Source organism: Mugil cephalus, chromosome 20 (assembly GCF_022458985.1).
Source record: "Mugil cephalus isolate CIBA_MC_2020 chromosome 20, CIBA_Mcephalus_1.1, whole genome shotgun sequence".
In the NCBI taxonomy this organism is placed as follows: domain Eukaryota; kingdom Metazoa; phylum Chordata; class Actinopteri; order Mugiliformes; family Mugilidae; genus Mugil; species Mugil cephalus.
In genome coordinates this window covers 16,981,400-17,007,345 of record NC_061789.1, presented here as the reverse complement: position 1 = coordinate 17,007,345, position 25,946 = coordinate 16,981,400, and the positions used below count along the sequence as shown (strand labels likewise).

At 44.1% G+C, this 25,946-nt stretch overlaps 1 protein-coding gene across 8 annotated transcripts; it reads right to left on the bottom strand.

Moving 5' to 3' along the window:
- Nucleotides 1–165: 165 nt before the first annotated feature.
- On the bottom strand, nucleotides 166–24,432 carry gpatch8 (G patch domain containing 8). Of its 8 annotated transcripts, XM_047571575.1 has the most exons (11): nucleotides 24,273–24,432; nucleotides 20,422–20,499; nucleotides 19,481–19,516; nucleotides 16,580–16,598; nucleotides 13,513–13,585; nucleotides 8,910–8,951; nucleotides 6,567–6,634; nucleotides 5,981–6,067; nucleotides 5,735–5,878; nucleotides 5,491–5,621; nucleotides 166–5,242 (listed from the first exon to the last, which is right to left on the bottom strand). In XM_047571575.1, the coding sequence occupies exons 7-11, from the start codon at nucleotides 6,591–6,593 to the stop codon at nucleotides 1,393–1,395; spliced, it is 4,239 nt and encodes a 1,412-aa protein (XP_047427531.1). In that variant the 5' UTR covers nucleotides 6,594–6,634; nucleotides 8,910–8,951; nucleotides 13,513–13,585; nucleotides 16,580–16,598; nucleotides 19,481–19,516; nucleotides 20,422–20,499; nucleotides 24,273–24,432; the 3' UTR covers nucleotides 166–1,392. The 8 variants fall into 8 exon arrangements, with proteins under 8 accessions (XP_047427531.1, XP_047427526.1, XP_047427532.1 ...); XM_047571570.1 differs by lacking the exon at nucleotides 8,910–8,951; XM_047571576.1 differs by lacking the exon at nucleotides 16,580–16,598.
- Nucleotides 24,433–25,946: the final 1,514 nt, after the last annotated feature.

The window sequence follows — 25,946 nt, the reverse complement described above, 5'->3', positions numbered from 1 at the left end:
CTATTTAAGGGAACTCTAGCACCATCTACTGTTTGAAACGGACATCTACATCTACAGAGTTTGGCCTGACGGTCTAACGCACCTTAAAATCATCTCCCATCATTCATGAGACATTTAGATAGTGTTTACATGTTTGGTAAACTTCACATATTATGGAAACAGACGTGTGAACTCAAGATTTTATTTGCAGAAACAGTTAAGTTTTTAAAAAATACAGAGTTGCTACTTTTTGACAGATCACTGTAGTTCTCCATCCCAGCCCGACTCAGCCAGGATGATGTAGAAACACCCTCGACAAAATACACGTCCATCTTCCATCCAACTTGTCCTTCTGCTATTTCCAATAGTTTTCTCAACCCTCTAGAATGTTAATAGGTTAATCTACAGCTGTTTTATTTACAAAATTACACAAAAGCCAGACAAAACCCTTCTCCTGAAGAGCATTTTGGAAAATAATTTAAAAACAGAAAAATACAATTATTGCAGTATACTACAATCTTATTGTTATATGATGCAAAAGCACCATCTTGATGTACAGATTTCAGTGCAATTCTTTCAGATGTACCCTTCACCACAGGGAACATGAGCTTTGCCTCAGAGTATTTGGGATGTCTGAACCCCTACATCACACTTCTCCTCGAATAGAGAGGGCTTCTTGATGCGACCGTCATATCGGCTCAGACACCGTAGCTTCACATGGTCACTACTGATGGGATTCTTCACATTACACACTGATATATGTACAGGTTACTGCATTACAAATTATTTTTGAGACCAAGAAGTCAAGAGAGCAAGTAGTCTTATGAGAAACATAAACAGAGTAGCAGTAATTAATAGTAAAAGTTAGATTACAAAGTTGAAGCGGTTCTCGTCTAGAACAAAACCACTTCTTCATCCTTTTCCTCACATGATTCTGTTCGTGTCTCTTTGGCTGCCAAAATGAATAAGAAAATTAAAAAATGTGACCGTATTTTTTTTTTTTTTTTTATGTGGGAAAACAAAAAAAAAACACTCCAGTGGATTCTCAGTTTTAGGGCCGTTAATACACCCCGGTTTGAAATATAAGCCAATGTCAACAGGAAGCATCTTTCAATCTAAGCCCCGTCTTGATAGTTTAAGGAAAACGCGAAACAAACCTCTCACATGAACCAGAAAAAAAAAAATGTTAGTGTCAATTTCGAGCCCAACACAGGCTGCACCACTTTGTGGCTACTACTTTCTGCACCGTGTGGGCCTGTAAAACTGCTGGCACCAGCGAGCACTCCGACTCACTGCCTGCATATTGACGAAAAGACTTAATCTTAAAACCCTAAAACGAAACGGTTCGTGTTAAGTCTTTTTCTTCCAGTGGTTGGGTGATGTGAACGCTCCACTTCACTTCACCATCTTTACTCAAGAGCCGTGGTTGGGTGGGTGCTGGAGGTCCTGCCCTGAGAAGATTGGGTGTAGGAGCGGGTGGAGCTGGAGAGCTGCCGCTGCGGCAGCCTGAGAAGGCCGGGGTGTGAAGAGCGTGGGGTAGAGGGCCGTGTGCGGGACGTGGTGGAGAGCCAGCGGGGTGTGGTGAAGTGCGGACGCGGGAATAATATGTATGGGCTGACCGGAGAGGAAGGCTGTCGGGTGGGCGGGAATCAGCCCGGCGTGTCCCAGTGAGTGTCCCAGAGAATGCCCGAGTGAGTGGCCCAAGGGAGACAGGGAAATGGGGGTGAGGTGGTGCTGGGGAATGTGGTGTACCTGGGCCAACTGGGCGTGTGCGTGGTGTGGGTGGTGAGGGTGCGCTGGGTGGATCCCCATTGCCGCAGCGGTGGCTGCGTGGTGCTGTAGGATGGCGTGTTGCACCGTTGTGATCGACGTGCCGGAAGCTACCGACACAGCCGGCTGCTGGATGTGGATCTGCTGCAGGGCTGGCGGAGGGGGGGCCGGGGCCAAGTTGGCGGCCGCGGCGGCTGCGGCTGCGGCGGCGGCCGCCGAGGGAAACGTCTTCACCTGCTTGGCCAAGAGCTGCTGCTGAATGTGCTGCTGTGCAGCCTGTTGCAGCTTGCTGTATTTCTCCATCTCCTCGGGTGTGAACGTAATGGGCTGACTCTCCAGCGGTGCCAATCCGTCGTCTTCCGCCTCCATGCCGTCCTCCTCCAGGTTAGGGGGCGGGTAGGCGGGGTAGGCGTGCATTTGGGTCTGTTGCTGCATTTCAGGCAAGAGCGACTCCATCATGGGGTTCTGGGACGGGTCCAGTCCAGCTTCTCCTTGGTACTGGGGCATCATCATGGAAGGCTCCTGTTCAAACAGTGGCCGGGGTTCCTGGTGCGCCTGGTCTTCTGTGGCAGGGAGCTGCGTCTCTTCCGGCGTCACTGTGCTCTGTGGGGCCTCCTCCACTTTCTGGGCGGGTGGTGCCGGAGGCGGCGGCGGAGGAGGAAACTCCCTGATGGGCTCTACCAGGATAACCTCTGCCTCAGCGTCAGAGCTCTTCCCCGCTCCCGATTTCTCACCCACGTCGGGTCTGGTTAAGGGAATCACCGGTTTCTTCCCCGCCTGCAGTTTACCAAAAAGAGGCAGCATGGCTTTGTTTCCCAGAGTCGGGGGTAACTTCGGACCAAAATAGCCCTGTGGCGGGTCTTTAATCTTAATGCCAGATTTTGTTCCTGTGGTAGAATCATCAGAGCTTTTTTTAGACTGAACCTTTTCCAGCAGCTGGCGGGCGGTGAGGGTGTTTTTCTGTTCCCCCGCATCTCGAGACCCCCCTTGCCTCAGAGTCAGTGAACTGGATGAATGCGTGTTGCGGTTAAGGCCTCGTGATGAAGACGAACGCGGAGACTGAGACCGGTAGATGCGAGAGCGGTTGAAGTCTCTGCGATGCGTGTCGCTGTCCCCTCGGCCCCTGGGGACCCTTCTGTGAGGGGAGGCTTTGTTCGAACTGGACGAGCGGCTGCCGGAGCTGTGGCTCCGACTGTAGCTCCGCCTCCAGGACCTCGCGCTCGTGCTGCGGCTCCAGCTGCTGGAGCTTCTGGAGCTGCTGCGGTTGTGCCTCCGGTGCCTCTTCCTGCGGCTGTAGCTGCGTGAACGTGACCGGGAGTCCTCCGAAGAGGAGGAGGAGTACTTGTGCCTCCTGGAACGTCTACGTCCTCGGCTGCCCCTCCGCTCGTACTCCGAATCCGACGAGCGCTTGGAGCGCCTTCGCCTGCGGCCTTCTGTGCTGTAGTCGCTGTAGCTGTCCGAGTAGCTGCGGCTGCGGTGGCTGTAGGCGCTGCTGCCCGCCGAGGAGCGCTCGGAGCTGCTGGAGTACGAACGACTCCGGGAGGCCTGGCCGCGGTGGTGCCGGCGACTGCTGCCCCGCCTTTCCCCCCGCCTCGATGAGCGGCTGCAGGAACGGCCGGATTCCTCGCTGTGGTGGCGGCGCTGTTCCCGCGGGCTTGACCTGTGATGACGTGAGCGCTGGGTGTTGGAGCCCCCCTCCTCTTCGCTCTCGCTGCTGGGAGGTCGACCGGGACCGGGGCTCTTTTGGGCCGAGGTGGAGCAAGAGGCACTTTGAGATGCGCTGGAGTCGGTCTTTTGCCTCTTGGTGCTGCTGTGCTCTTCTGAGGAGCCGACCTTGTCGCTACTTTTTCCAGTCCCTCCTTCTTCTGCTCCAGACTTGGAAGGCACTTCCTTCGCAGCGCGTTTCCTTTTCCCCGGTTCAGTTCCCGCGTTCGCCCCGCCAGACGTCGGCTGAGCAGGCGAGGCTTTGTCATCTGACTTTGGTTTAGCTTTATCCTTTTCGTCCCCTGCTGCTTCTTCCTGATCAGGTGCCTTATTTTTACTCTTCTTCCGTTTGTGTTTTTTCTTCTTTTTGGGCTTTTCTTGTGCAGCCTCAGCCTCTCCTGCTGCATCTTCTGCCGCTCCTTTATCTTTTCCTTTGCGTTTTGAGTGCTTTGAAGACTTCTTGTGTTTCTTCTTTTTCTTTTTTTTCTTTGCACTACTACTGCCAGCTGTGGGTTTGAGCTCATCGCCTTCTGTCTGGCCAGCTTCTGCCTTTGTCACTTGATTATCTTTATCAGTGCTAGTTCCAGGTTTAGAGTCTGTCTCGATATCAGCTGTTGAAGTAGCTACTTCTTGTCCCTTGTCATCAGACTCTTCCCCAGGCTTAGGGGACTTTGCAGCTTTCCCACCGCGAACTCCTTTGTTACGGGACAGCTTGAAGTCAAAGTAGAGGGGATTACAGCTGTAAGACAGAGAAGGCTGAGCTTTTGTAAATTCAAGGAGCTCAGAGGGCCACTGCAGGGTAGTGCTCTCATCTTTGCTCAGGACTGGGAAGAAGGGCCCAGTGGGTATTTTAGGACCAGTGTCTGAATCCACAGTGTCCTGTGTGCTCTCTGGTTTTTTAGTGGGTGAAGTGGGTACAGTGGAATCTGGGTCAACTGCACATGAAGCAGCTTCCTCTTCTGTCTTCACTTTAGGTGATGGAGGATTTGGCTCTGGGTCAGCAGCTACAGTGACATGATCTGGTTCTTTTTCAGCCTTATCCTCTGCAACATTGGACTCCATCTGTTCAGAACCTTCATCAGGCTTTTTTTCTTCCCTTTTCTCCTCTTGCGCATCCTCCTCATCTTCCTCGTCTTTGCTCTGACTCTGTTCAGAAGCCTTCATGAACAGCAGGAACTGGAAGTGAGGCTTCACCCGACAGTGGGCTGGTGGTACGTAGTGGTAATACTGAGGCTCCTGTCCGGCATATCCTTCGTCTTTTCTCATCATCATCTTCAGTTTGTTCAGAGTAGAGGCGAGGGAGGCTCCGTCATCGGGCTGCTGCGTCTCTTCCGTCCCCGCTGCGCCACCTACCTCTCCTACATCCGCTCCTACAGACACTGCCTTCGGGCTGTCTGTGCCACAGCCACCTGTCTCCTCTTGTCCTCCGGACCCTTCTCCGTCCTGGCTCTCCTCATCCTCCATAGCCTCCTCACCGTGATCAGCGAACACGGCAGCTGCCGTCTCCAGCTTTACCGGGGCTTTCTTGGCAAAAGAGAAGGATACGCTGACTTTGGACGCCCCGCAGGGAGTTGGGGAGGAGGAGGTGGTGGTGGTGGTCTTCCCTAGAGAGAAGCTTATAGTCGGGCTGGGCTTTGGTGATGCCTGACCAGTTTTTTCAGCCACTGATCCTTCCAAAACGCTGTCTATCAGAACAGGATTCTCAGGCGTCACACTGTCACCGTCTTCCGATTTCTCTCCATCCACAGCTACTGTGGTTGTTTTGAACATGGGTCCGCTTCCGGGGGTTCTGAAACACAAAAGCACAATATTTGTTTTATGTGGTAAAAACCTTTAACAGGGTAATTTTTGTGGTTTTTATGAATTTATTATATTAAAACATATTTTGAGTATGAAAACAGAAATGTTGTAATATGTGGTATTTGTTTGGTCTCACACTTCAAAGGCCAATAAAAAACAACAACAGTTATCAATGAGTCGTGATCAGAAATACGTGGACTCCAGCCACCAGAGGGCGCTCCAGGAATGAATTCTCACCGGTCTTGTTGTTTCCTCTGCTCAGCCAGCTCGTGCAATCGCCGCAGCATCTTTTCTTGCTTCTTTCCACCTTTCCGGGAGCGGGACGACACATTACGAGCAAACTCTCTCTGCTTCAGCTCTTTGAGTCTCTGCATTGCACAAACACAGGAGAGAAACGCTGCACGTCAGTATCCGAGTCTAATCATTTCCCTCATTACAACGACTCTGCATTAAAAGCACAATGCAGCATGATCTGCAGTACCTGCTTGTGAGCGTGGTCGTAAGAGTTGATGTGGTTGTCAAACTCCTGGTGTTTGGTGTACTGTTTGTCGCAAAGCTCACAGTAGAAGTTGGCTCTCAAGTCTTCCAGAGCCTTTGCAATGGCTTTCTCCTTTTCCACCTGGTCCTGTGTTCGGTGGGAAAATCAAGAGGTAATGACAGAACGTCCTCAGGAAGTCCAGAAACCTGCCATAATCATCACAGTTAGAAAAAAGCAGAGGGACCTCACCTTGTATTTTTGCCGCAGTTCTTCTGTATCCTCTTTCTCCACTTCGAGCACTCTCCTCTTCTCTGTGGCATCCTCTGCATAGTCCAGCTAAAAGGACAAACACGACAGCAGTTACACCACTTGTGAAAATAAAACACTCCCGTAGTCCGTGATAATATTACAGCGTGTAGACAAAGCTGTTATGCTATGGCTACACCTAGCCTGCTATGGAGAGCACACTACAAGAAGTACGACTGGTTAGTTAGTGTTGCTTTTGTGTTCTCCATATAAAATCACAGCGGACGGAAAGGACACACAAATATGTGCAAACATTCTTAAGGCATATGAATGACATTCATACAAAACTTCAAGGTCAAACATAACTAAAGACAGGTAATGAAATTCCAAAAATGCTAATGATGCAAGCAGAGCATTCATAGCGTATTTACTGTGGATTGTACTGTGTTCTCTATTTCCTCCCTTTCTGTCCCTCATATGATGAGGAGATGGGTGAGGTTTGCACATTTCCATTTGCTTCGACTTAAATTTATACACTGTGTACAAAAAAAACAACAATACAACACAGGGGACAACATAAGAATCCTACCTCCATCTCCATCCGTCCCATCCCCATGACATCATATTTAAGGATGATGGGCACAGGGTCAGTGCGTCCTGAGGGGAAAAAGACCAGAGAGAGGACTGGGTGAGTTTTTGGATCTAGGACGTGGGACCAACTCGGAGACAGCCTGCTTTTAGAGCATAGGGTGCTGGGGTTAGAGAATTTTTGCCTTGAAGTGCAAAGAGACCAGAAAGCTACAGTGAACCAAACTCCAGCTATTCTCACAGCTTACTGCAGCCACCAACTACAGATCACTTTGGCCTTTTCCGTTACGTTTGATCCGGCTGCTGGTTTGCATTTTTGAATGAGTCAGATTTGCTGCAACTATTGCATTTCTGGTGGATTAAATGAAGACAAGGGCATGAGGGTTGTTCGACAATATGTCTTACTGGAAAAAGGCAAAGTACGCTGTCAGCTTTAAGCCAGTGTGTTTTCATATTGTTTCAGTCTAGTGCCTCCCGCTACCCCTCCTCCACCCGCTCGTTGCTGCAGTCCTGTTAAACCAGAATGCCAAGTTTATCAAGGACACTACAGCTCGAGGGGACTACAGTGTGTGTGTGTGTGTGTGTGTGTGTGAAGGGAGCTGCAACAGGACTGCGCAGCTGCTACCGCTGCTCGCTGAGCACCACTGCAACATCCTCCACGAGAAGAACAAAGCCTCCTAATATTATCCGAGGCCCATTGCATCATCTCTTGCTGAACGGTCTGTAGGCTGCCTGACCCTTGCAAGCCCCTGTCCCTGTCCTGAAGTCAAAATACGTTCCCTTGTCTCAGGCCCCCTTCCCCATCATGACCAGAGCTGGAAGATTATTTTTCTCCGTCTACTTAAGCTATGTTACGTAAGCTGTGAAAAGAGCTAGATCAGAAGGAAATTAACTGTAGAAAAATAAACAAACCAAAGACAACCAAAAACAGAATGAAACATTAAAGATACAAAATATATAAAAATCAAAACTACTTTGGAGATTGACACAGAGTTGCTTAATCCACTCATAATCAGCCAAACAAAGCAGAGAGAAAGAGTAAATTAAAAAAAAAAAAAAAGGACACAAGCACTGAACTACAGCAGAGTGACGTCACAGGCCAGGTATCGCCATGGTGACAGTGCAAGGGATGGGGATACTTACCTGGTAAAACATGAGTATGAGTAGGAGGAGAAGGAGGGGGAGGACAGACAGACAGATAGATAGACAGGGGAATCTCAAAACAAAAGGCATAAAAAGAATTTGGACTAGTCTGCTGCTCCTGATGCCAGCCAGATACAATAATCCATCTTACTGATAGTGATTATCAATTCAGTTTGGTTTCAGTTTTTTTCCCCTCCCACGTTTTCAAATTCGTTTTTCCTTTATGAAAATCAAGTTTCTATGTATACCATTGGGCATATGGAAAAGCACTGGGCTTGGAAATGTAAAATTACTGCATCAAGTAGGTCAGGTGGTTCACTTCTCTTATCAATCCAAGTCCTATTTTGTGTTGTTTTTTTTTTCAAACAGAAAATTAAGAATTTTCTGTTATAAAAAGCTTAACTGTCAATCAACAAGTAAACACTAAAGTGACAAATCAAGGTTCCAGCCTTTGTTTTTAACACCAATTTACTCTGACACGTGCAGCTGTTTCCAGGCACGTTCTCATTCCTTCCTGGACAGAGGAAGGTAAGTAAGATGTAAGGTGTATTTGTTTGAGTAATTTAGTCATCACAGCCCAATGACATATTCATTCTGAGATCATAGATGTATGGGCATTGTGACATATAAAGGCCCACCTGGACTCTCAGTCCCACTGCAGTGTCCGTCAGCTGGTTTGAACCGAATGCCTAACTGTGACTCAATGTGTAGGTCTTATTCAGCTGAGACAGTGAGAGGAAAGGACTGATTGTGTGACGTCAATATCGAAAGGGCTACTTATAGACGTGTTAGCCAGCCACTGCAGTGGTCTGTTTCAATGGAGTCACAAGCCGGGCCCGGAATTAAAGATTAATGCACAATTACAATCATCCCAAACTATCACCAATCTCGAAACACAGTGACAATACTTCCACATTACCCATTCCAGTGGAAAAGAAAGGGACCAGACAAAAACAATGTGCATCTAAATCACAGGGTGTGAATCACAAGGTTTTAAAAAAACTGAAAACAAACAAAATGACAATGTTCTAAGAGTAATACATAATGCATGGTAATATACAAGCAGCAGAATGAGGACTAATACGGAGAGAATTGAAAGCCTATGTAGCATTGGTGCTCTGATGAGAGGAAAACAAAAAAAAATGGGAGAAATCAAAACAAACAAAAAAACAATTCAATTGGGGGATAAAATAACATTTACCACTAAGTTTACCATCAGCACAACATGGGCAGGATCAAATCGCTGTAAAAAAGAAACACCAATTGGTTAAGCAGGAAGATTGAGGCACATAGAGAAGGGAGGGTGGGGTTGGGAGTGTGGTTGTGGGGTTTAGGGGGGGTTAATTACCAGAGGGGCTTCCGTGTGCCACCCCCCCACCCCCCTCATCCCTTCATTCAGGGCTAGTTGCTTACAGGGATTTCCTCTCACCACTTTCTCCCAACCACTTGTCCGAGTCCCCAAGGCCCGAGCCTGGTCATCTTGCTTTCTCAACCAGAGTACATCCCAAGGAATCACACAACCATCCCCTTACACGTGGGCCTTTTCCACCACAGGAACTTTCAGCCGGTAACTGAGCTCGTAACCGTTTTCACAGGTTCTGCTTTTGCTTCTACCGTCCACCTGGGACAGGAAGGTGGGGAGAGGGGGAGGGGGCACCTTTCATTCTCCAAACGGGAACTACAACCAACACAACATAGGAGTAACAACCATTTCACTTAACTGATCCTTCTCACAGAAAACAGGAAAGTACATAAGAGGAAGCGTGACTTCTGAGAAGGTCTAATTTACACGGAGCTCCTGGTTACGTGCAGTAAGTTCCTGTAGTGGAAAAGCAGCTGAAGTGCAATAACGTCCTCCAATATTAGTAAACCCAGTGATCTTTTTAATGTTAGGGCAAGCTGACAAATATTTGAGATCCCACATACTTTTGAAGGAGCTGTACGCGGTAACGGAATGATTGAAAACCGCCAACTATGATGGTGCATCAAGACCAACACGTGACAGGAAAAGAGGGAGCCTGTCGTCTCACAAAATTTGTGAATCGAAAGTATTTTTTTTTTTGGACATCTGGTCAAATGTCTAGTCCGAGATGATCGGGGCCTCGAGGGATGACCACCATTTTCCACCTCTGAGCTTTTTGCCTTGCAGACGCTTGTCAGCCCAGTTAGCAAATCTCCCAGAGATTCTTTCATTTCCTCGCTAGCCTACAGCCAGCAAGCTCGTTTTGGGATGTGCTTAACCCTGGAACAAGTGAACACATGACACACAGAAAATGTACCTGAGGGAAGAGCCAGCAAGGCTTTGAGCAGTGTTCGGAGTGGGTTCTGCCTTGATATGGAAAAGCAATTTTTACTGCAGTACAATTAAGTATGTGGACCGTCCACGATGTGTAGAACTAAATTTCACTCCATCTCGTGAATGTAGTGGTTCAGTGCGCTACCTCCAACACTGCTTAAAGCCCCAGGTGAGTGAGAGTTTGATGCAGGCAGGAGTGCACCTCTGGGACAAACATGCTGTGCAGGACGGCAAAGAAACGGGTGGAGGATGGGAGCCTGTAACCATGGGGACAGAGACACTTGGGGTGTAGAAGGGTGGAGAGGTTTTCCCTGTAAGTTGACTCTATGGCCCGGTCAGTAGCAGACACACACACATCTCAGTCCCACGTAATGACCACACACACACACACACACACATACAAACGAGTTTCACAGGTTTGGAGGTAGAAACAGGCAAACAAGCAAAAGGGAGAAAAACTTGTCTACTCTGCAAGCCATTCAAAGTCTGAGCCGTGGTTACAGCCAATCAGATTACCCGACAGCAGCCACGGAAACTCAAAGAGGAAAAAAAAAATAATCTGAAATACATAGTGATGATGATTCTTAGGGATGTGATGGAATCATGGCTTCCTGAATCTGTCTTGATTTCGAATGGATCTTTGTTCTTTGTTCAAATCGAAGCACGTTACTCTTAAGCAGATTGATATAAATGTTTAGTGATTATGAAGCGAAGAGGAGGAAGCTGACAGAGGCCATTAGCCTATGATATACAGTAAAGGGGGTGTTACACTGAGGTCAACTGCAGAGTGGGAGAAAGAAAACACACCCACACGCACACACATACTGACATACAGAAGGGATCCAACAAACCTTACCTAAAAAAGGGGCAAAAGGGACAAAAGAAGAATAAGAACAAAGTCAATACAGTGAAAAACTCAAAAAAGGGGACACATTGCTTTTACTTCAAATTTCAACAACTGTCTCAACTGGCAAGGAGGACAGGAAAGGAGAGGAAGATCATAATGATTATTCAGCAGACTTCAATGAGACGGCGCGGTTGAGTTTTGAGCCTACTGAGTGTTTTTGCAAATGTAAACCGAGACAGTGAGCTCCGACACCGGGGCCATTAATTCCTACACAACAACTGGACACAATTTGCCGCAGTCTCATCTGCCCACAAAGCGGGATGCTTACGTAACCACGCAAAAAGGTGCCAGCGGCAGAAACAAGAGCACAGTCAGCCCCTGCGACTCTCCTCCACATAAAGCACACATCCTTATCACATCGAGTAGCCCGCTAGTCAGCTGTTCAAGGCCAGATGGAAATAAACAATGATGGATAATGAATGCTAAGCTAGGGAAATGTCTGCCGTGTTGTTATCCTCCACACACTTGTCACTCTGCCCAGAATATAGAAACATCCTGGTCTACTCTGGTCCCTGGCCATGGTCGGGCTGAGAATACCTTAGAGACAGCACAGGGACCCAAGGCCATATATGTACAGAGAAGAGAGGTGCCATGGCGGCAGCGACACAGATCAAAAACCACACGTTACGTCCGAGTCTGTCAGGAAGGACACCAGATCGTACACAGAGCAATGTCGAGAGGGCAAAGATCACAGTGATTAAAACTGATGGCTGCTTATAACAAATGTTCCTAGTCTGACACAAATAAATCTGATAACATCATTTTAGGTCTGGTAAACTAAGGACACTAAGGTGAAACCTGGTAGTCAACAGTAACAGAGATAAAACCCACTTAAGCAGCACTAGTCTGAACACAATTATCACCAGATAATTCAATTATCAGTGCAAATGTAAGCCACTCAGTTACTTTAGTCTGTCTAACCCGGCCTACTTGGGCTATGTGCTGTAACATGTCTATCGTTCGGGTATGTGCCGGAGTGGTGTTTCTCATTAACGTGCCGATATTGAGAACAGATGTTACTGCTGGGTTTACAAGGAGAGCAACGCACTTGAGCAAGAGTTGCAATTAAGCAACAAAAAGAGATGATTAGGCCAGAAATGACTAAAACGGTACGGATCCAGAAGACAGAAAAGGAAATGACAGAGGAGGCAGAGAAGGCTAAATATTAGAAAATATCTAGAAAAAACAAGCTTCATTCTTAACCGACTGCAACGAGTGATTGTCCTGTCAGTGATGACATCATTCATGGAAAACGTTTTACATCATCCACTTTGGGTTGAGAGGTGGGTGAGGCTATGACAAAAGGTCCGAAAAAATGTCCGAAAGATAGCGATAATGAAACTGAAAGGGAATCCAAAGAAGAGACGTGAATGAGCTCGGTGGAAAAACGGCAGGGCTCTGCACCACTGCCTCTGAGCCAATCAAACAGGAGCCTATAAGCGTAGAAGGAGAGCTAATGAGCTGCTAACGTCAGCCAAGGCCAACCCACACTCAGTTGTGTTCAGTCTTCTACCTCTTACAGCAAGTCAATATCTGTGGGCCATTCAATTACAGAGAATGGCCCTGAGAAAGTAAGACTCTTTAGTGCAGCTTTTTAGTCCGAAGCTTTTAACTTGCAGCGTTTCAGAGGCTTTCATCTGTACACTCATAATACACAACAATCCTCGAGCTTAACTAAAAGAGAAGATGTGGGTAGAAAGTGCAAAGAAACAATGATTGAGGCAAAATCCCATAAGTTCTAACGAGATTTTACATTTACGGAGCTACACCAGTAGTAGCTACTTTTAATACACAACAAACAATCATAACATTATTAGCACCTTTAATTGGTGCATTGCAGCACTAATAATTTCAAAGCTCAATTTAGCTATAATCACTGGACGACTCAGTGTCTGACGATATCAATGGACCAGCTCTAACCCAAATGACAGGGGTGTATTTTTACAAAGTAAAGCTAAAATAAGTTTAACCGCACACAATCTGAACTATTTCATCATATCCAAGACAAGCTTGTTTTACAGCAAAGATGCATCCATATTGGATGTTTGCTGGTGGGTGTTTGCAAAGTCAGCCATATGCTCTTCATTATGTGCACCACTGCCTCAAAAGAAAAGACAAGAAAAGAAAAAAAAAAAACATTCAGCTCCCAGACATAGAGCCCGTCTGAAAGGTTGTGAGAATTAACCGGGGTTCAGGACAACGTCTTTCTGGCTGGGAGAGTCAACTTTCATATGAACTGCTGCAAACTGAATGCATCATGTGACAAATGCACACTTCCCTTCCATGTTCCACCCCCCCCTCCCTCATTCATAATCCTTTATAAGGCTTCAAGAACCTTTTCTTTCCTCTTCAAGTTTGAAAGAACAGGAGCATTAGAGCGACAATTATCCCTGGAATGGCATTTATTTAAATAATAATCCATTTTACCCACTAACAGACAAAAAAGGAACAATTCAGAGAGAAAAGAAAAACTTTCTAGTAAAACAAAAACAAACCAAAAACCAAAAATGCAAAAGAGAGGGGAAAGAAAATGACAGAAGGTAGTGTATCAGTACCACCAGCACACGCTGAACGTAGGTGCACAGAGGAGTGTATCCTTACCCTGCATGGTTTTGCCGAGGCCTTGTCCCAACTTCCAGCCATGTTTCTGAAGCAGCCGGTGTCCGATGTTATCCTAGCAGAGAGAACAGAGGAGAAAAAAACCAAAAATATTCCAATAATAAGAGGGGCTTTACCCTGTGGGCATTGGTGAAAAAAACAAACAAACTAAATAAAATGAAACACTCAAATCACACTATCATCATCAGCACAACCACCACCACCATCACCATCGTCATTATCGTCATCACCTACAGCGTGTAACAATCAGTGTCTTCCAGCACAAGGAGTGATAAGGGCAGTTGGGGGGTAAAGGGTGGGAGACTGAGAGGAAGGGGAGGATTTCTACTATGCTGAATACATGAGGCTATATGTAGCCTGGAAACTACGAGCTATCCTCTGCAGTAGGAGTGCAGTTTAAAAACCTTTTCAGGCGAAGAAATTGGGCATGAGCATTTCTATTTTTTGGAAGGTAAAGATAACACATCAAGTCACATTCACTACCTGAGATGTTAAGAGGAAGAGGAGGAAGGAGAGGGCAATATATGTATCACACACGCATACATATATGAACCACTACAAAAGCAAGATCTTAGTACACAAAGAAAAGTGGCACAGAACAGGTATGGAAATCTAGCATTAACAAAAACGAAGACCAGAAACTCCAAGCTTGCTGTGATTCCGAAACCATGACAAGGGGAGCACCATGAAACATATGCAGCTGTCACAAAAATATATGGCGAGAGGAAGAGACAGAAAGTGGAGCTAGTGGGCCTTGGATTACCATTACAAGGCCCAGGGTGGACAGGATATGCACGTGTGAGGGGATATGTGGGTGTGCAGGTGAAGAGAGGGACACGTGTGCATATAGCCCCATCTGATACACTAAAAATACCCCCGTGCGTGTCTTTGGACACCTCAGGCATCTCTTGTCTATTGTCAATTGTCCTGTCAAAACCTTGTTCACACTTCAGATTAGTTTATTATTAGACGGCAATTTATGCTTTTAGCGTGATTCGACTTAGACATTCTCAAAGATATCATTGGTATTTCGAAAGTAGAAAACATACTTTACAAACTAGATGGCCTTTATGATTAGTTTGTATAAATGTGCAAACTTTTTTCAAGTAGCCACAAGGCTATCTGTTTTAAAGCATCGTTTCTCTGCTTTTCTTTTAATACTAATGATATCATTGACAAATACTAGGTGGACAACAACATAGGCAAAGTCAGGCAATTGATAATGAATCAAAGAGGCAAGAGGAGCGCAAGAACATACACAACAGGAATTCCTAGGACACCGTGGGGCCGAAGGTGCACGTCGGAGACCATTATATCACTAGTATGGGTCAGCAAGAAAACAAAATAAAAAAAAAACATTAGGTGAAATGCAAGGCCGTCCCACCACTACACACTACAGTACATCCTCAAGCACAAATAAACAGGGAACAATGAGATTTCTTAATAAGCAGTGTTTTTTTCTGTTGTGATTATAACTATTCCAAGCTTGTCTACATTCACCAGAGTGCTGCATTCTACCAAAAAAAAACATACAAACCAAACAAAAAGGATATTTATAATCACAAAGAGTTTGACATCAACTTTCACAAACAGAAAGTGGAGGGGTTGGAACAAAAACAGAAAAATCAGCATGCAGCTTTTTGTTAAAGAGTTTTAACAAAAAGGATCGTCGGTGTTAGTAGCGCACTGTGAATGGTACACATACAGAAGGGTGGGGCGGGCTGGGGGGGGGTGGGGGAGGTCGGTTAACAGAACTCCAACTGCGTTAGTCTCGGGTGGATCAGGCACGGAGAGGAAGGTGATGGCTCAACGGGGCTCGATTAGTTCTCTTTGACAAGAGAGGTCGGGACGAAAGGGGCAGAATGGAGCAGGCTGAGCCATGGTGAGGGTGAGTTTCTAAGGTGGTGGGGGGGGGAAGCTGGGCTTGTATGGGTTAGTGCATGTGAGGGGGGAGTGGCAGTCTCGCACACACAGCACACACACTGCATCTCCGCCCACAAGGTTGCAAATGGCACACGTTTGGATGTTTTTTTGTTTTTTTAAATCATACTTGGTATTTCAGAGCGAACTGTTGCCTTCCTTTACTCTATATGGTGGCTGTAAACGCAACGAACGGCATTTCACTTCCACCATGATAAGAATATCCAGATTATCTGGCTGACATTTCCCTACAAGGCTCAAGAGTGGTTACGTTCTTCACTTCTCGTTTCTGTTCCACTCATATCATGCACGTTTGAGATTTGCCTACTATCTGGGATTGTCGGATCCTTTCTGACCGCCGGAGACAGTCTGCCTGAATCAACTCGTGAATTAGGACACTGATGGCTATGTTAGCAGGTCCTGCGCATCATTGTGTATGTCTTGTTGGTGGCTGGCAGTTTGTGGATATATCACGAGGTGGACAGAATTAGAGGCTGAATAGATCTGTATGACTTCATTGTGCAGGGAAATGCTGCAGAATTTGCTGCAGTGAATGCTACTCCCGCCACCGATATCCAGCCCGCTTCTGTCTTTCACTGCAGCGTCATGCTGCGACGGTACTCTTCAAGTAAGGATTTATCAATTTAACGGCTTCACCAATTGATGAGGAAGGAAGGGCTAAATGAAAGGTACCCAAAACTAGCTCCAAAATATTTCTGCTCAGCCTCTACATAAATCCTGTCAGCTGATTTATTTATTTGTTTTTAATCACACTCAGCAAAGTCAGGTGAAGGTCTACACGGCGAATATATAAACCTCTAAAAGCTCTGAGAGCATAAGCCCTGCTTTGAATTAAACATGTTTCTTTTTCCAAATCTCCCAACATTTTTTTAATTTAAGAGATTTACCGGACAGTGAAAACAGGAAGGGCTGGTTGAATGTGGCAACAGTTGCTTACACTAACAAAGATTAGTTCGAAACGGATTCGGCAGAAGTCAGAGGGCGGAGATGAGGCGGCGACTGAGTGCGAACAACAGATGAGTGCACCAAAAGAATAGACAGACGGATGAAAGCAACGACGGCGAGTCCAACAGCAGTGCAAGTGGAGTGAAGGCATTTCCATACGAACCTGGCTTTAAAATACTGGGCTGTCAAAAAAACAGTCACACGTGACACAACGTAAGAAACCGGCCAAACGCTTTCAACTGCAATTCTGCTAGCTTCTTCTAGTTTTTAAAAAATACAAATCTCTCTCTGCTCTTTAACAAACATGATACTGTATACAAACAGAAAAGGTAGGCATTTCAATAAATCCACCAACTGACTGTTAATACAAGAGAAAGAAAAAATAGAAAATGTTATCCAAACAAGAGATCTACAAGAGGGGAGTGTTCTTTAAGGTGCAATGTGCTGCCATTTGCACAATGCAAAAGATATGGGTCAGGGAAGTGATATGCAGGGGACCCCACCTAGAGAACTCACAGTATTTAGTCTATTGTTTAGGTCTGTGTACTCTCGCCATTTGGTCGGTATGACAATGTGTGTTTATGTTTGAATGTCCATGTGTGGGCATGAAAGGTTCCTCGGACTTAGATTACTGAGCATGTAAAGTGGGACAGATAAATTCATCCCTAGATACAACTATTTTTCCCGGACAACAGATCAGAGATTCTCCATATTGTCTCCATACGGTCTGCTATTATTTTAGCAACTTCCTTGGTGTTTGGTGCTCTCTACTTTCTGTGTCAGTCTCAGCCAGCAGGTGTGACTACATGGAAACAACTGGCAAGGTGCAAGCCAAGAGGCAAATGACTTAAACACCAGGCCCTTTTTTTTTTTTTCCCCACAATACACAGAAGCAAATGCAGCGTCGGATTCAACACGAAAGTTTTAAAGATTTAATTAAGTAAGTGATGAGGAAAATCACAGAATGGAGTAACGTCTGATTACGATTTTAAATACAATAATTTATAAAGATATACTTACCTCGTGACTCTGAAGCCCCAAATCAAGGACTGGAAATTTAGCAAAGTGTAGTTAAATGAGAAGGTAAGAATGTTTTTTTTTCCTCCACTGGTTAATCTTTTAATCTTTACTCTTGTTCCATGGTTAACTTAAACAAAACTAGATTAAAATCGCTACTGAATGTAGAGACTGTGGTGTGAAAAACATGAGCCAGGATGTTAAATGATTTGAGTTGAACCTTGTGCTCGTGTTCTTCTTACAACCCCGTAGAAGACAGATGACTAACACTTAAGGTGAATGAGCTGTCAGATAATGGCTATAATCCAAGGCTTGAAATACTTCAATACCAGCTGATGCCCTAGAGAATCGTGTCGGGCCTCAGTAGCAGTATTAAAGATACCTGTCCACACGTGTTTGTTCGATTCAAGGTGTGTATGTGTGGTGTCTGTGGCTCTGAGGCTGCCCGCTGCATATCGCTCTGGCACTGGGTCAGGTAAGGGGAGAGAGGAAGATGGGAGGTTTGAGGGACTGGGAAAAAATGAGTCTGGGAGAAAAACTGTAGTAGTGATTAAAACAGGTTGTTGAGAAGAAATAGTACTGAATGCTACCAAGTTAACACATGCAATGCAAAAACAGTGTTAGAGAGAAATAGCAAAGACCAAAGGGGAAAGACAGGAAAAGAGAAAAGATCCCAATAAAGTACCACAGACCTCTAGCTGCCTATAGATCACACACAATAAGTGGCAGGGGAGAGGCTCTGAGAAGCAGGGCTGAAGCATTCACAAATAGTTCAGGCATGTAACACTAGTAGACAACTGTACAAATCTTAACACCTTTGAGGTTTGAAGGAGGCAAGACTTGCAGACTTAACAGTTGTAACATTTAATGTCATTTTTCACATTTCTATTTAGTTTAGTGTTGTTTATTACATGGAAGATTATCCTGAGAATTAGCAAGTGTGGATCATTTTTTTTATTTTTCTCCCCCTCTAGTGAGGAGATATGCTGGTACAATGTCGCTCAATTTTTCAGGACTATGCTTTTTAAATGCTGATGGATGAAAAGTCTTGTGTTTGGTATTATTACTGGGAATTTACATGACAGTTGCCAGCAGCTTTGCTGAAGCCATTTTGCTAAAGGTGGGTGAGGAACTGTGTGATGCTGCAGCGCGGCCCTCAACACCCCTCCACAAATAATAGCGCAGGAGCAATAGATAGCCACTCAGGTGACACTCAGGTGAGCAGGCCGCCTCTTTCCTTTACGTTTTTCCCTCTCCACCACTCACACGGTGGGATGTTTCTGAGCGTCCGTGAGAAAGTAAAACACCCCTGAAACTTTTTTATGTTCTTCATTGAATGGATTCTTATAGAAAGCAAATTCTCAGGCTAAAAATACATATTTGTATTAATAATAAAAAAAAATAAAATATTAATATGTTTGAGGGTTTTATGGTTCAAATGCTTAAAAACTAACAACCAGGCACAGGTGGGATAGAACAACTTATTTTTTTTGTGTTATGCGTATTGTAATCTAATGTGCTCCAGGAAAAAATGTAATTAGTCAAATTTATGAAAATATCCATATGTTCATGATGCCCTGACATATGATTATGGAAAGACATATTTTATTATTGTGCTCTCTCCTGCTGTTTGTCTTACCCTATTTGCAATGCACACTCGTATTGTTGAGGAAAGGTGACCTGACAATGTGGAGGTAAGAGGAGTTTTGGGCCTGCTCACCGCAGTGCTTCAGAGACAGAAGGGGGGATGGAGAGAGTGGGAAAGACAGAAAAAAAGAGAGCTGCCTGCGCTATTATCGATGTGCCTCTTCAGCGAAAAATGCAGTCCCAGTTGCACAAGCACCATGCCAGCACAGAATGACAGAGGGTACTGTACACCGAATCACTGTGTAGTAGGGAGTGAGCGAGACAGGAACAGAGGTAGAGAGAGAATAGATGTAAAGTGTGACAGTAGTGAAACAGAGAGAGAAAGAGAGAAAGACAGTCAGAGAAGCGTTACAAGGACCCTAAAGATAGGAGTAAGAAAGCAGAGCGTGCAAATACAAACCGGGTCATTGCTGCTTAGCTAATAGGGGCCAATTCGCTGCAGGAGAGAAATGTCGAACACCCCAAGTTGTGTACAATAAGATAACTGTCCTATAGACACAAACACTATACACTAACAGACAAATTCTAAAGCTACATAGACACACACACTCACACACAAATATGGCCATTCACACCATCTAATGTGAGCTCTCCTTTGCTAAATGGGGTGGAATAAGCACTGCCTACTTTTCATAAAGAGATCAACTGAAGCCACTGCGAAACAATCAAGATATACAACTGTCAACTCTTCATGTGGCTGTTTTAAATCATCGTTAAATCTGGTATAAAAAGTGCCTTCGAACTGTTTGATTCATCTATGGCAGCCAAAATATATATTTTAACCAAGCAGTAAAACTGTACAAATCTTCCCAGCAACTCACATAAAAAAGCTGCATTCAGTACCAGAACAATATCTGGTCGTTACCTAGTATATAGCAAGTATAGACCTCCCCGCTGCCCCCGTCTGAAAGGGTTTCAAATTGATTAACAGTCACCGCGTTTAGATAACAGCCATTAGTGACAGTGCTTCATCCACTCCATGTTTTTTGAGTCATCTCTTATAATGCTAACAATGACTAATGTAACACTGGTACAAATATCTAACGTTCATCTGTAAACTCTACGTAAAACAGGCAGATCTAGCATATACGTAATCATTTTAACTGTCACACAGGAAATGGAGTAGGCAGAGGACATGGGAAGTGGGAGGGACTTAAAGGGTATTAATGGACATGAGACAAGTGGTTCTAAAGGTTAGATGGCAAACTCCAGAAAACACTGGATGCATCTACACAGACAGTATGAATGGAGTAAAAAGGTGTGGTTCTTATTCCTCCCTGGACCAATCATATCCACTCTCACAGCTGGTCCAATGGTGTGGGATGATAGATGCAGCCTTACCGATTCGATGGGCTTGTCCAGGGACGCCTGCTCCAGCTCCAACTGGCCCTCTTCATACTGGTCAAAGTGATTCCCACCCTGCCGGACACAAATTGAAACATTTTTGAACACACACACGAACACACAATATGCATTTTAAAACATGAAAATGGCCGTGTTTAGTGTCATGCCATGGGTGAGACGGCACTGTGAAAAGAGACGCAATGCCTCTATCTGAATAACAGTACAGTGGAGCTTCTCATGGATTCAGCCTTGAGCTTCAGTTGGCTCGAGTATCAGCAAAGTACAAGTGTGTTATCATGCTATATCCTGGTGTCAGTAATCATGATATACAGTACACCTTTGTTTCATTCTGAACTGGTACGTAAACCATACATTGCTTACAATAATTTTTATTGTTAAAAACAAATATACTGTTTATTAAAGATATATAACTCCATTAAACGCAGTACTAATACCAAGCTGTGTGCACAAAAATGGTAAACACAGGAGCCACATGCTATGATCACATCTATGACTGTATTATTCTTATGGTTCCACATCCTTAATTCAAAACTTGGCCCATTTTCAAATTATTTTAAAATGAGGGTTTAAATACTTTAGTACATTCACAGTCCAGACTGAATATTCACTTGACAGAATATACACTTTCTTAATAAATCGATTACACAACAGACGGTGAAGACTTCCTGAAGATATTCATTGTCCAAATCTGAATTTGATTGTATAAATTAAGCATTTCTATTTAGGTCTGTACCCTGGGTGACATAGAGTGAGTGATGGGCTTATGATCTCAACCAACAGGGTGAGTTTATAGAACAGTTTCTGCTCGGTGACAGATGGCTTCCTCTCTGTCGCAGCAGAGGAGAGACCAAGGTCATGTTTGTGAGTCTGTTTTCTTCTGACCTTTACCAAGCTGAAGACTGGAAGATTCCGAAAATATTCTATGGTGTTAAATTATTTACAAGTCACTTGCAGCTACTGGCAATACGTAGTGGACAGCAAAATATAAGCACTCAGATTTTATTTCCCCTTGTCGTGTGTAGGTAATGTAGTAAACATGCATAGCATGATGTTTGCTTTGCTTTTATATCAGCGAGGCTTCTTGCGTTGGAAGATTACTGAAAATATTGATTGGAACTGTGAAGAAATCATTTATGTAAAAAGACAATGCTAACATGGCTGAACCACCACATTCTCTGGGGAATCTGGCTGTGCAGAGATAAGCAACTTTGTTCATATCAGCCCACCGTAATGAGGTGATTTGATAACACACTGGCAGGCATTAATTCAGACGAAACAGGACCCTGCATCAGCATGAGTGAAGCCAGGGATTATGAGAAGGGGCGATGCTGGGGAAGAGCAAAGGATTTATTTATGAACAAATCAATGTCTCCCTGCTCTTCCCCCTCATTTTATACTCAGACCACTTAACGTTCTGTCAGCACCGCCCCTACCCACACCCTTGGTTTCACTGTGGCTTGCTTCCTTATCGCCCTGTCTTTAATAAACAAACACCGTATCAGTTCTGCATATAAATGATCTCAACAAATTGTCATTTCTGCAGGTCTTCACTAATTGGCTCGTACTTTAGTCGCATGTTTAGGCGCCAAAAGCACTACAAAGCAATAAAGCGAACAGAGAACATTGTGATTGTGATTAAGATATTAGGTTGCCCATCTGTGGGTGTTTGCCGCACTGTGTTGCTTGGCTGCAGGCTTTAATCCACAGAGTCCGAGAGGAGAGGAACTTTCTGAATACTGAGCATATGAATGCCTTCACAGCAGATCTCACACACAGAGCTCCAGTGTGCTGAGCTGGAGCAATCCTCAACAGACTCATTCAGACCACACAGCAATTCACCCGCCTGACGAAGTAGCAGAAAACCGAGCCTGACAGCCGGTGCAGGGGAAAAAACAAGCAATTTCACAAACTATTTCTTATACACATGCTTAAAGTTGTAATGCATTTAATTGCATGTCCGGCAACTTGACTATTTTGTCACAACATTTCTCGAGCAGACAGAAGAATACGAAAATGCCCAATATTTGACAAACCAAACAGACTGAAACCAAGCCAGGGAACTACAGGCTTCACTGTCATAGACCATATTTTTAGCAAAGGTTAGTAGCCTAAAGTACAAACCAGTTTCCCTTGTGGGATCGATAAAGTACATCTATGTCAAGACGGCCCTTTCCCTATGGATTAGCATTCAATGTACTGATTTAAACATTTAATCAAACTCAGTCTGAATAATTCTGCCACTTCTGAAGCGCTCTTCTTCTTTCACAAATCATCGGGGGGGAAAAACAAGGTCAAACAGATCGAAGCAATATTTATTTAAACTGGAACACATTTATTTTTAACCACATATGTTGCCATGTTAACAGTGATGTCTACGCAATCCTCATGTAATGGCCAAAGTGGGGAAGGCTTGTTTAATGAAACTGCTGCAAAGAAATGCACTGTAATTAATATGAAGTATTAAATCATGCTAGACAAAATGCTCTAAATACAATGATGCAACCTGCATAAGTATCTCTGAGGCAGCCACCAAATTTCAATTACAAACATGCGTTACAACAGTTGTTTCAAGTGCTTTGCTTGTAGCAAATATTAAAAGGCAAAGCACGAACAACTAGGTCTATGTCAAAAGTGGGAAGTCCCAATAATTAAAAAACCTGTTAGGCGACTTAAAATGGAGCTGGATGACGCAAGAAGAACATAATGTCTTCTGAGGGCTTCAAACGAAAATGCCCTTGATTTAAGTAAATGTTTCTGTTGATGTAAAAAAATGCTAAAAGAGATGATGTTGTAGTCCAGTAGATAATGTTGTGTTTAGCTTTTACGGGGTGCGGCCTTAGATCACAGATAGATAAACAAGGAAAACACAACAGCTCTCTGACTCAATAGTGTAACATATGCAGCGTAAAATAACAATTTAAAAAAAGAAAGAAAGAATGAAAACACAAAAGAAGCGCCATTCATGGGTACTGGGGGCGGATTTATTAATATCACTTATGAGTGACCTCCCACTGAAACAAAACGAAAACAAAAAAAAAAAAAAAAATACAGCCTTATTACTATTTCGGTGTTTGGTCTGCATCGTTTCCAGTGAAAGGCACAATTATGGAACCAATCCATGTTAAGTAAATAAGTCAGGGTTACAAAAACAAAGACAACAATTAAATGGTGCCGCATGCACAGACTTAGAAAAAAACACCTCCTAGCTCGATTAACTGTTAGCGAAGGAATCAGACTAAGGACATGACTAAAGCATAATATACAAAACAAACTTGTACCGTGCTCGCTTTCAAGTTAACACGGGAGACACTGTGAAGTCACGTCAGACAGCTGACGGGTTTGCTGTGTGCGTATTAACCATCTGCTGTGGTTGTATTTCAGATGTCAAAATGAAACAGCCATTTCTAGCTATTAACGCTTCAACTGCCTAATGCGCGTACGAGCTAGCTACCTGCTAGCTGCTAGCATATGTCGACAAATAACCAGTATATATATCCAAGGTCACTAGTGAGCTAACTGGAATCCAGTGCCCCATTTTGTTGTGACATTTTATCATGGTTTATGCAGTAGTGGCTGCTTGATATTGAAACTGATAACCCCGCGTGAGCAGACAAATATAGCGGAAGGGGAGAATGAAAAGAGACGCAGTGCACTAGCCTTAGCTTAGCTCGCTTGGACTGCTAGCAACGCGACATCGAACCGAAATGTACGGTCCCGTTTCTAACATGTCTGGACTGTGTGTGTGACATTCAAACCTGCACACGTGTAGCGAATTGTCGAGACGCATTAAAAGCTTTGCAAAAAGCCGGCCGTCGAACATGCGTTACCTGGAAATCACGCTCTTCGTTGAACCTAGAAAATCTGTCGGCCATTTTCTGAACGCAGTAGTAGCAGCTTCTCTCCCGACTCCGTCCGTGGCTGCGTCCGTCTGACAGGAGGATGTGCGCTCCGAGGGAGTGGGCGGACAATTTACATTTCCCTGCCAGTATCCAGCAAAACATTACAGGGTTTACGCATAAGGATTCAGTTCGGTCATGTTATGTATGTAGTTTATATGTATACCCAAAGATAATTTAGTCTGTTTACTTCACACGCATGTTTAAATAATAGATGGAAGGACGTGTCAAACACTGGGCAAAGGAGACCCCACAGCTTGAGGACCCCCAGAGACAGGGTCACTCGATATTATTGGTTTTATTTATTGGCAATTTAAAATTTTGACATCGTAAAATCGGCCACTGAAGCTGATTATGTAGTCTGGTCTTAAATATTTTTAGTGTATGATGTTCGCGAATCAAGAATTATTTTCATTAAGACTGGTGTCTTAATGACAATTAATGATTAATAATCATTTAGATTTAAAAAAAAAAATGTATCTCTTAAGACATAAGTTTATTCATCTCACGTATGGGAAAATTCCTTGTCACAGTAGAGCGGAATTGGGCAAGAATATATACAAGAAACCAAATTTTAAAGAATATACAAAATATATAAAAATAACAGCACTCTGAAAAAAAATATATAGAGGAAAATGGAAATATAAGGGCATTCTGTATGTACAGTGTTGAATGTGAATTTAGATTGTAATAATGTAATGGCTAAGATGATAAAATATGGACAGTAAGGTGGCATTTTTGCAAGATCAGGCAGTGCAAAAAAAAAAAAAAGCAGATTATTTGTGCATACAAAAAGCAAAGCCTAAGTCTAAGGCGTGAGTTATTGTTAACTGGTTAGTTGGTGCTGTATAGCCTGATAACAATTGGGATGAAGGACCTGCTGCAGTCTAATGTTGAAGGGGATACTTATGTCCTTTATAATCTGATGCAGTGGTTGAAAGAGGTTGTCCATGACTGATGTCAGCTTGGCCAACATCCGCCTCTCACCTACGTCCTCGACAGAGTCCAGCTTGTTAAGTCTTTACCTGTTCTCTCTGAGCTCCCACTGCTACATCAGACTACTGCATACAGGATGGCAGAGGTCATTCATAGAAAGTCCTCAGCAGTTCATGTGTATCCACTGTGTGTGTACATGACAAAACTCTGAGTGGTAGCTCCTGACTAAAGTAGTGCAAATTTTAAAAAACAAAACACACACACTCACACAGAACAAACAAACAAACAAACAAACAAAAAAACAGTAGAATAAGCACTAATTAATAAAATAAAATAAAAAAATAGAGCTGTACATATACAGGTACAACTTTAATCAGATTACAGGAAATTAAATGGCACAGCATATTATAGCATTGTATTCATTTGTCTTTATATGATTTATGAAGGATGTGTGTACTAGTGTACTAGGCTACTTCATGGATATTTAACAGAAGAACACAATTTCAAGTGGATGGAGTAAGAAGAGCAGCAAGAACCTTCACCTTCACCTAATGAGCACATTGCTTAATTTGGTCCTTTGTTCAGATAATAACTACAAGTCCATCCAATTTGGAAAAATGAAAAAGCTTATAAAGCTTTCGCAATTTTCTGCTCCATACAAATAGCCGC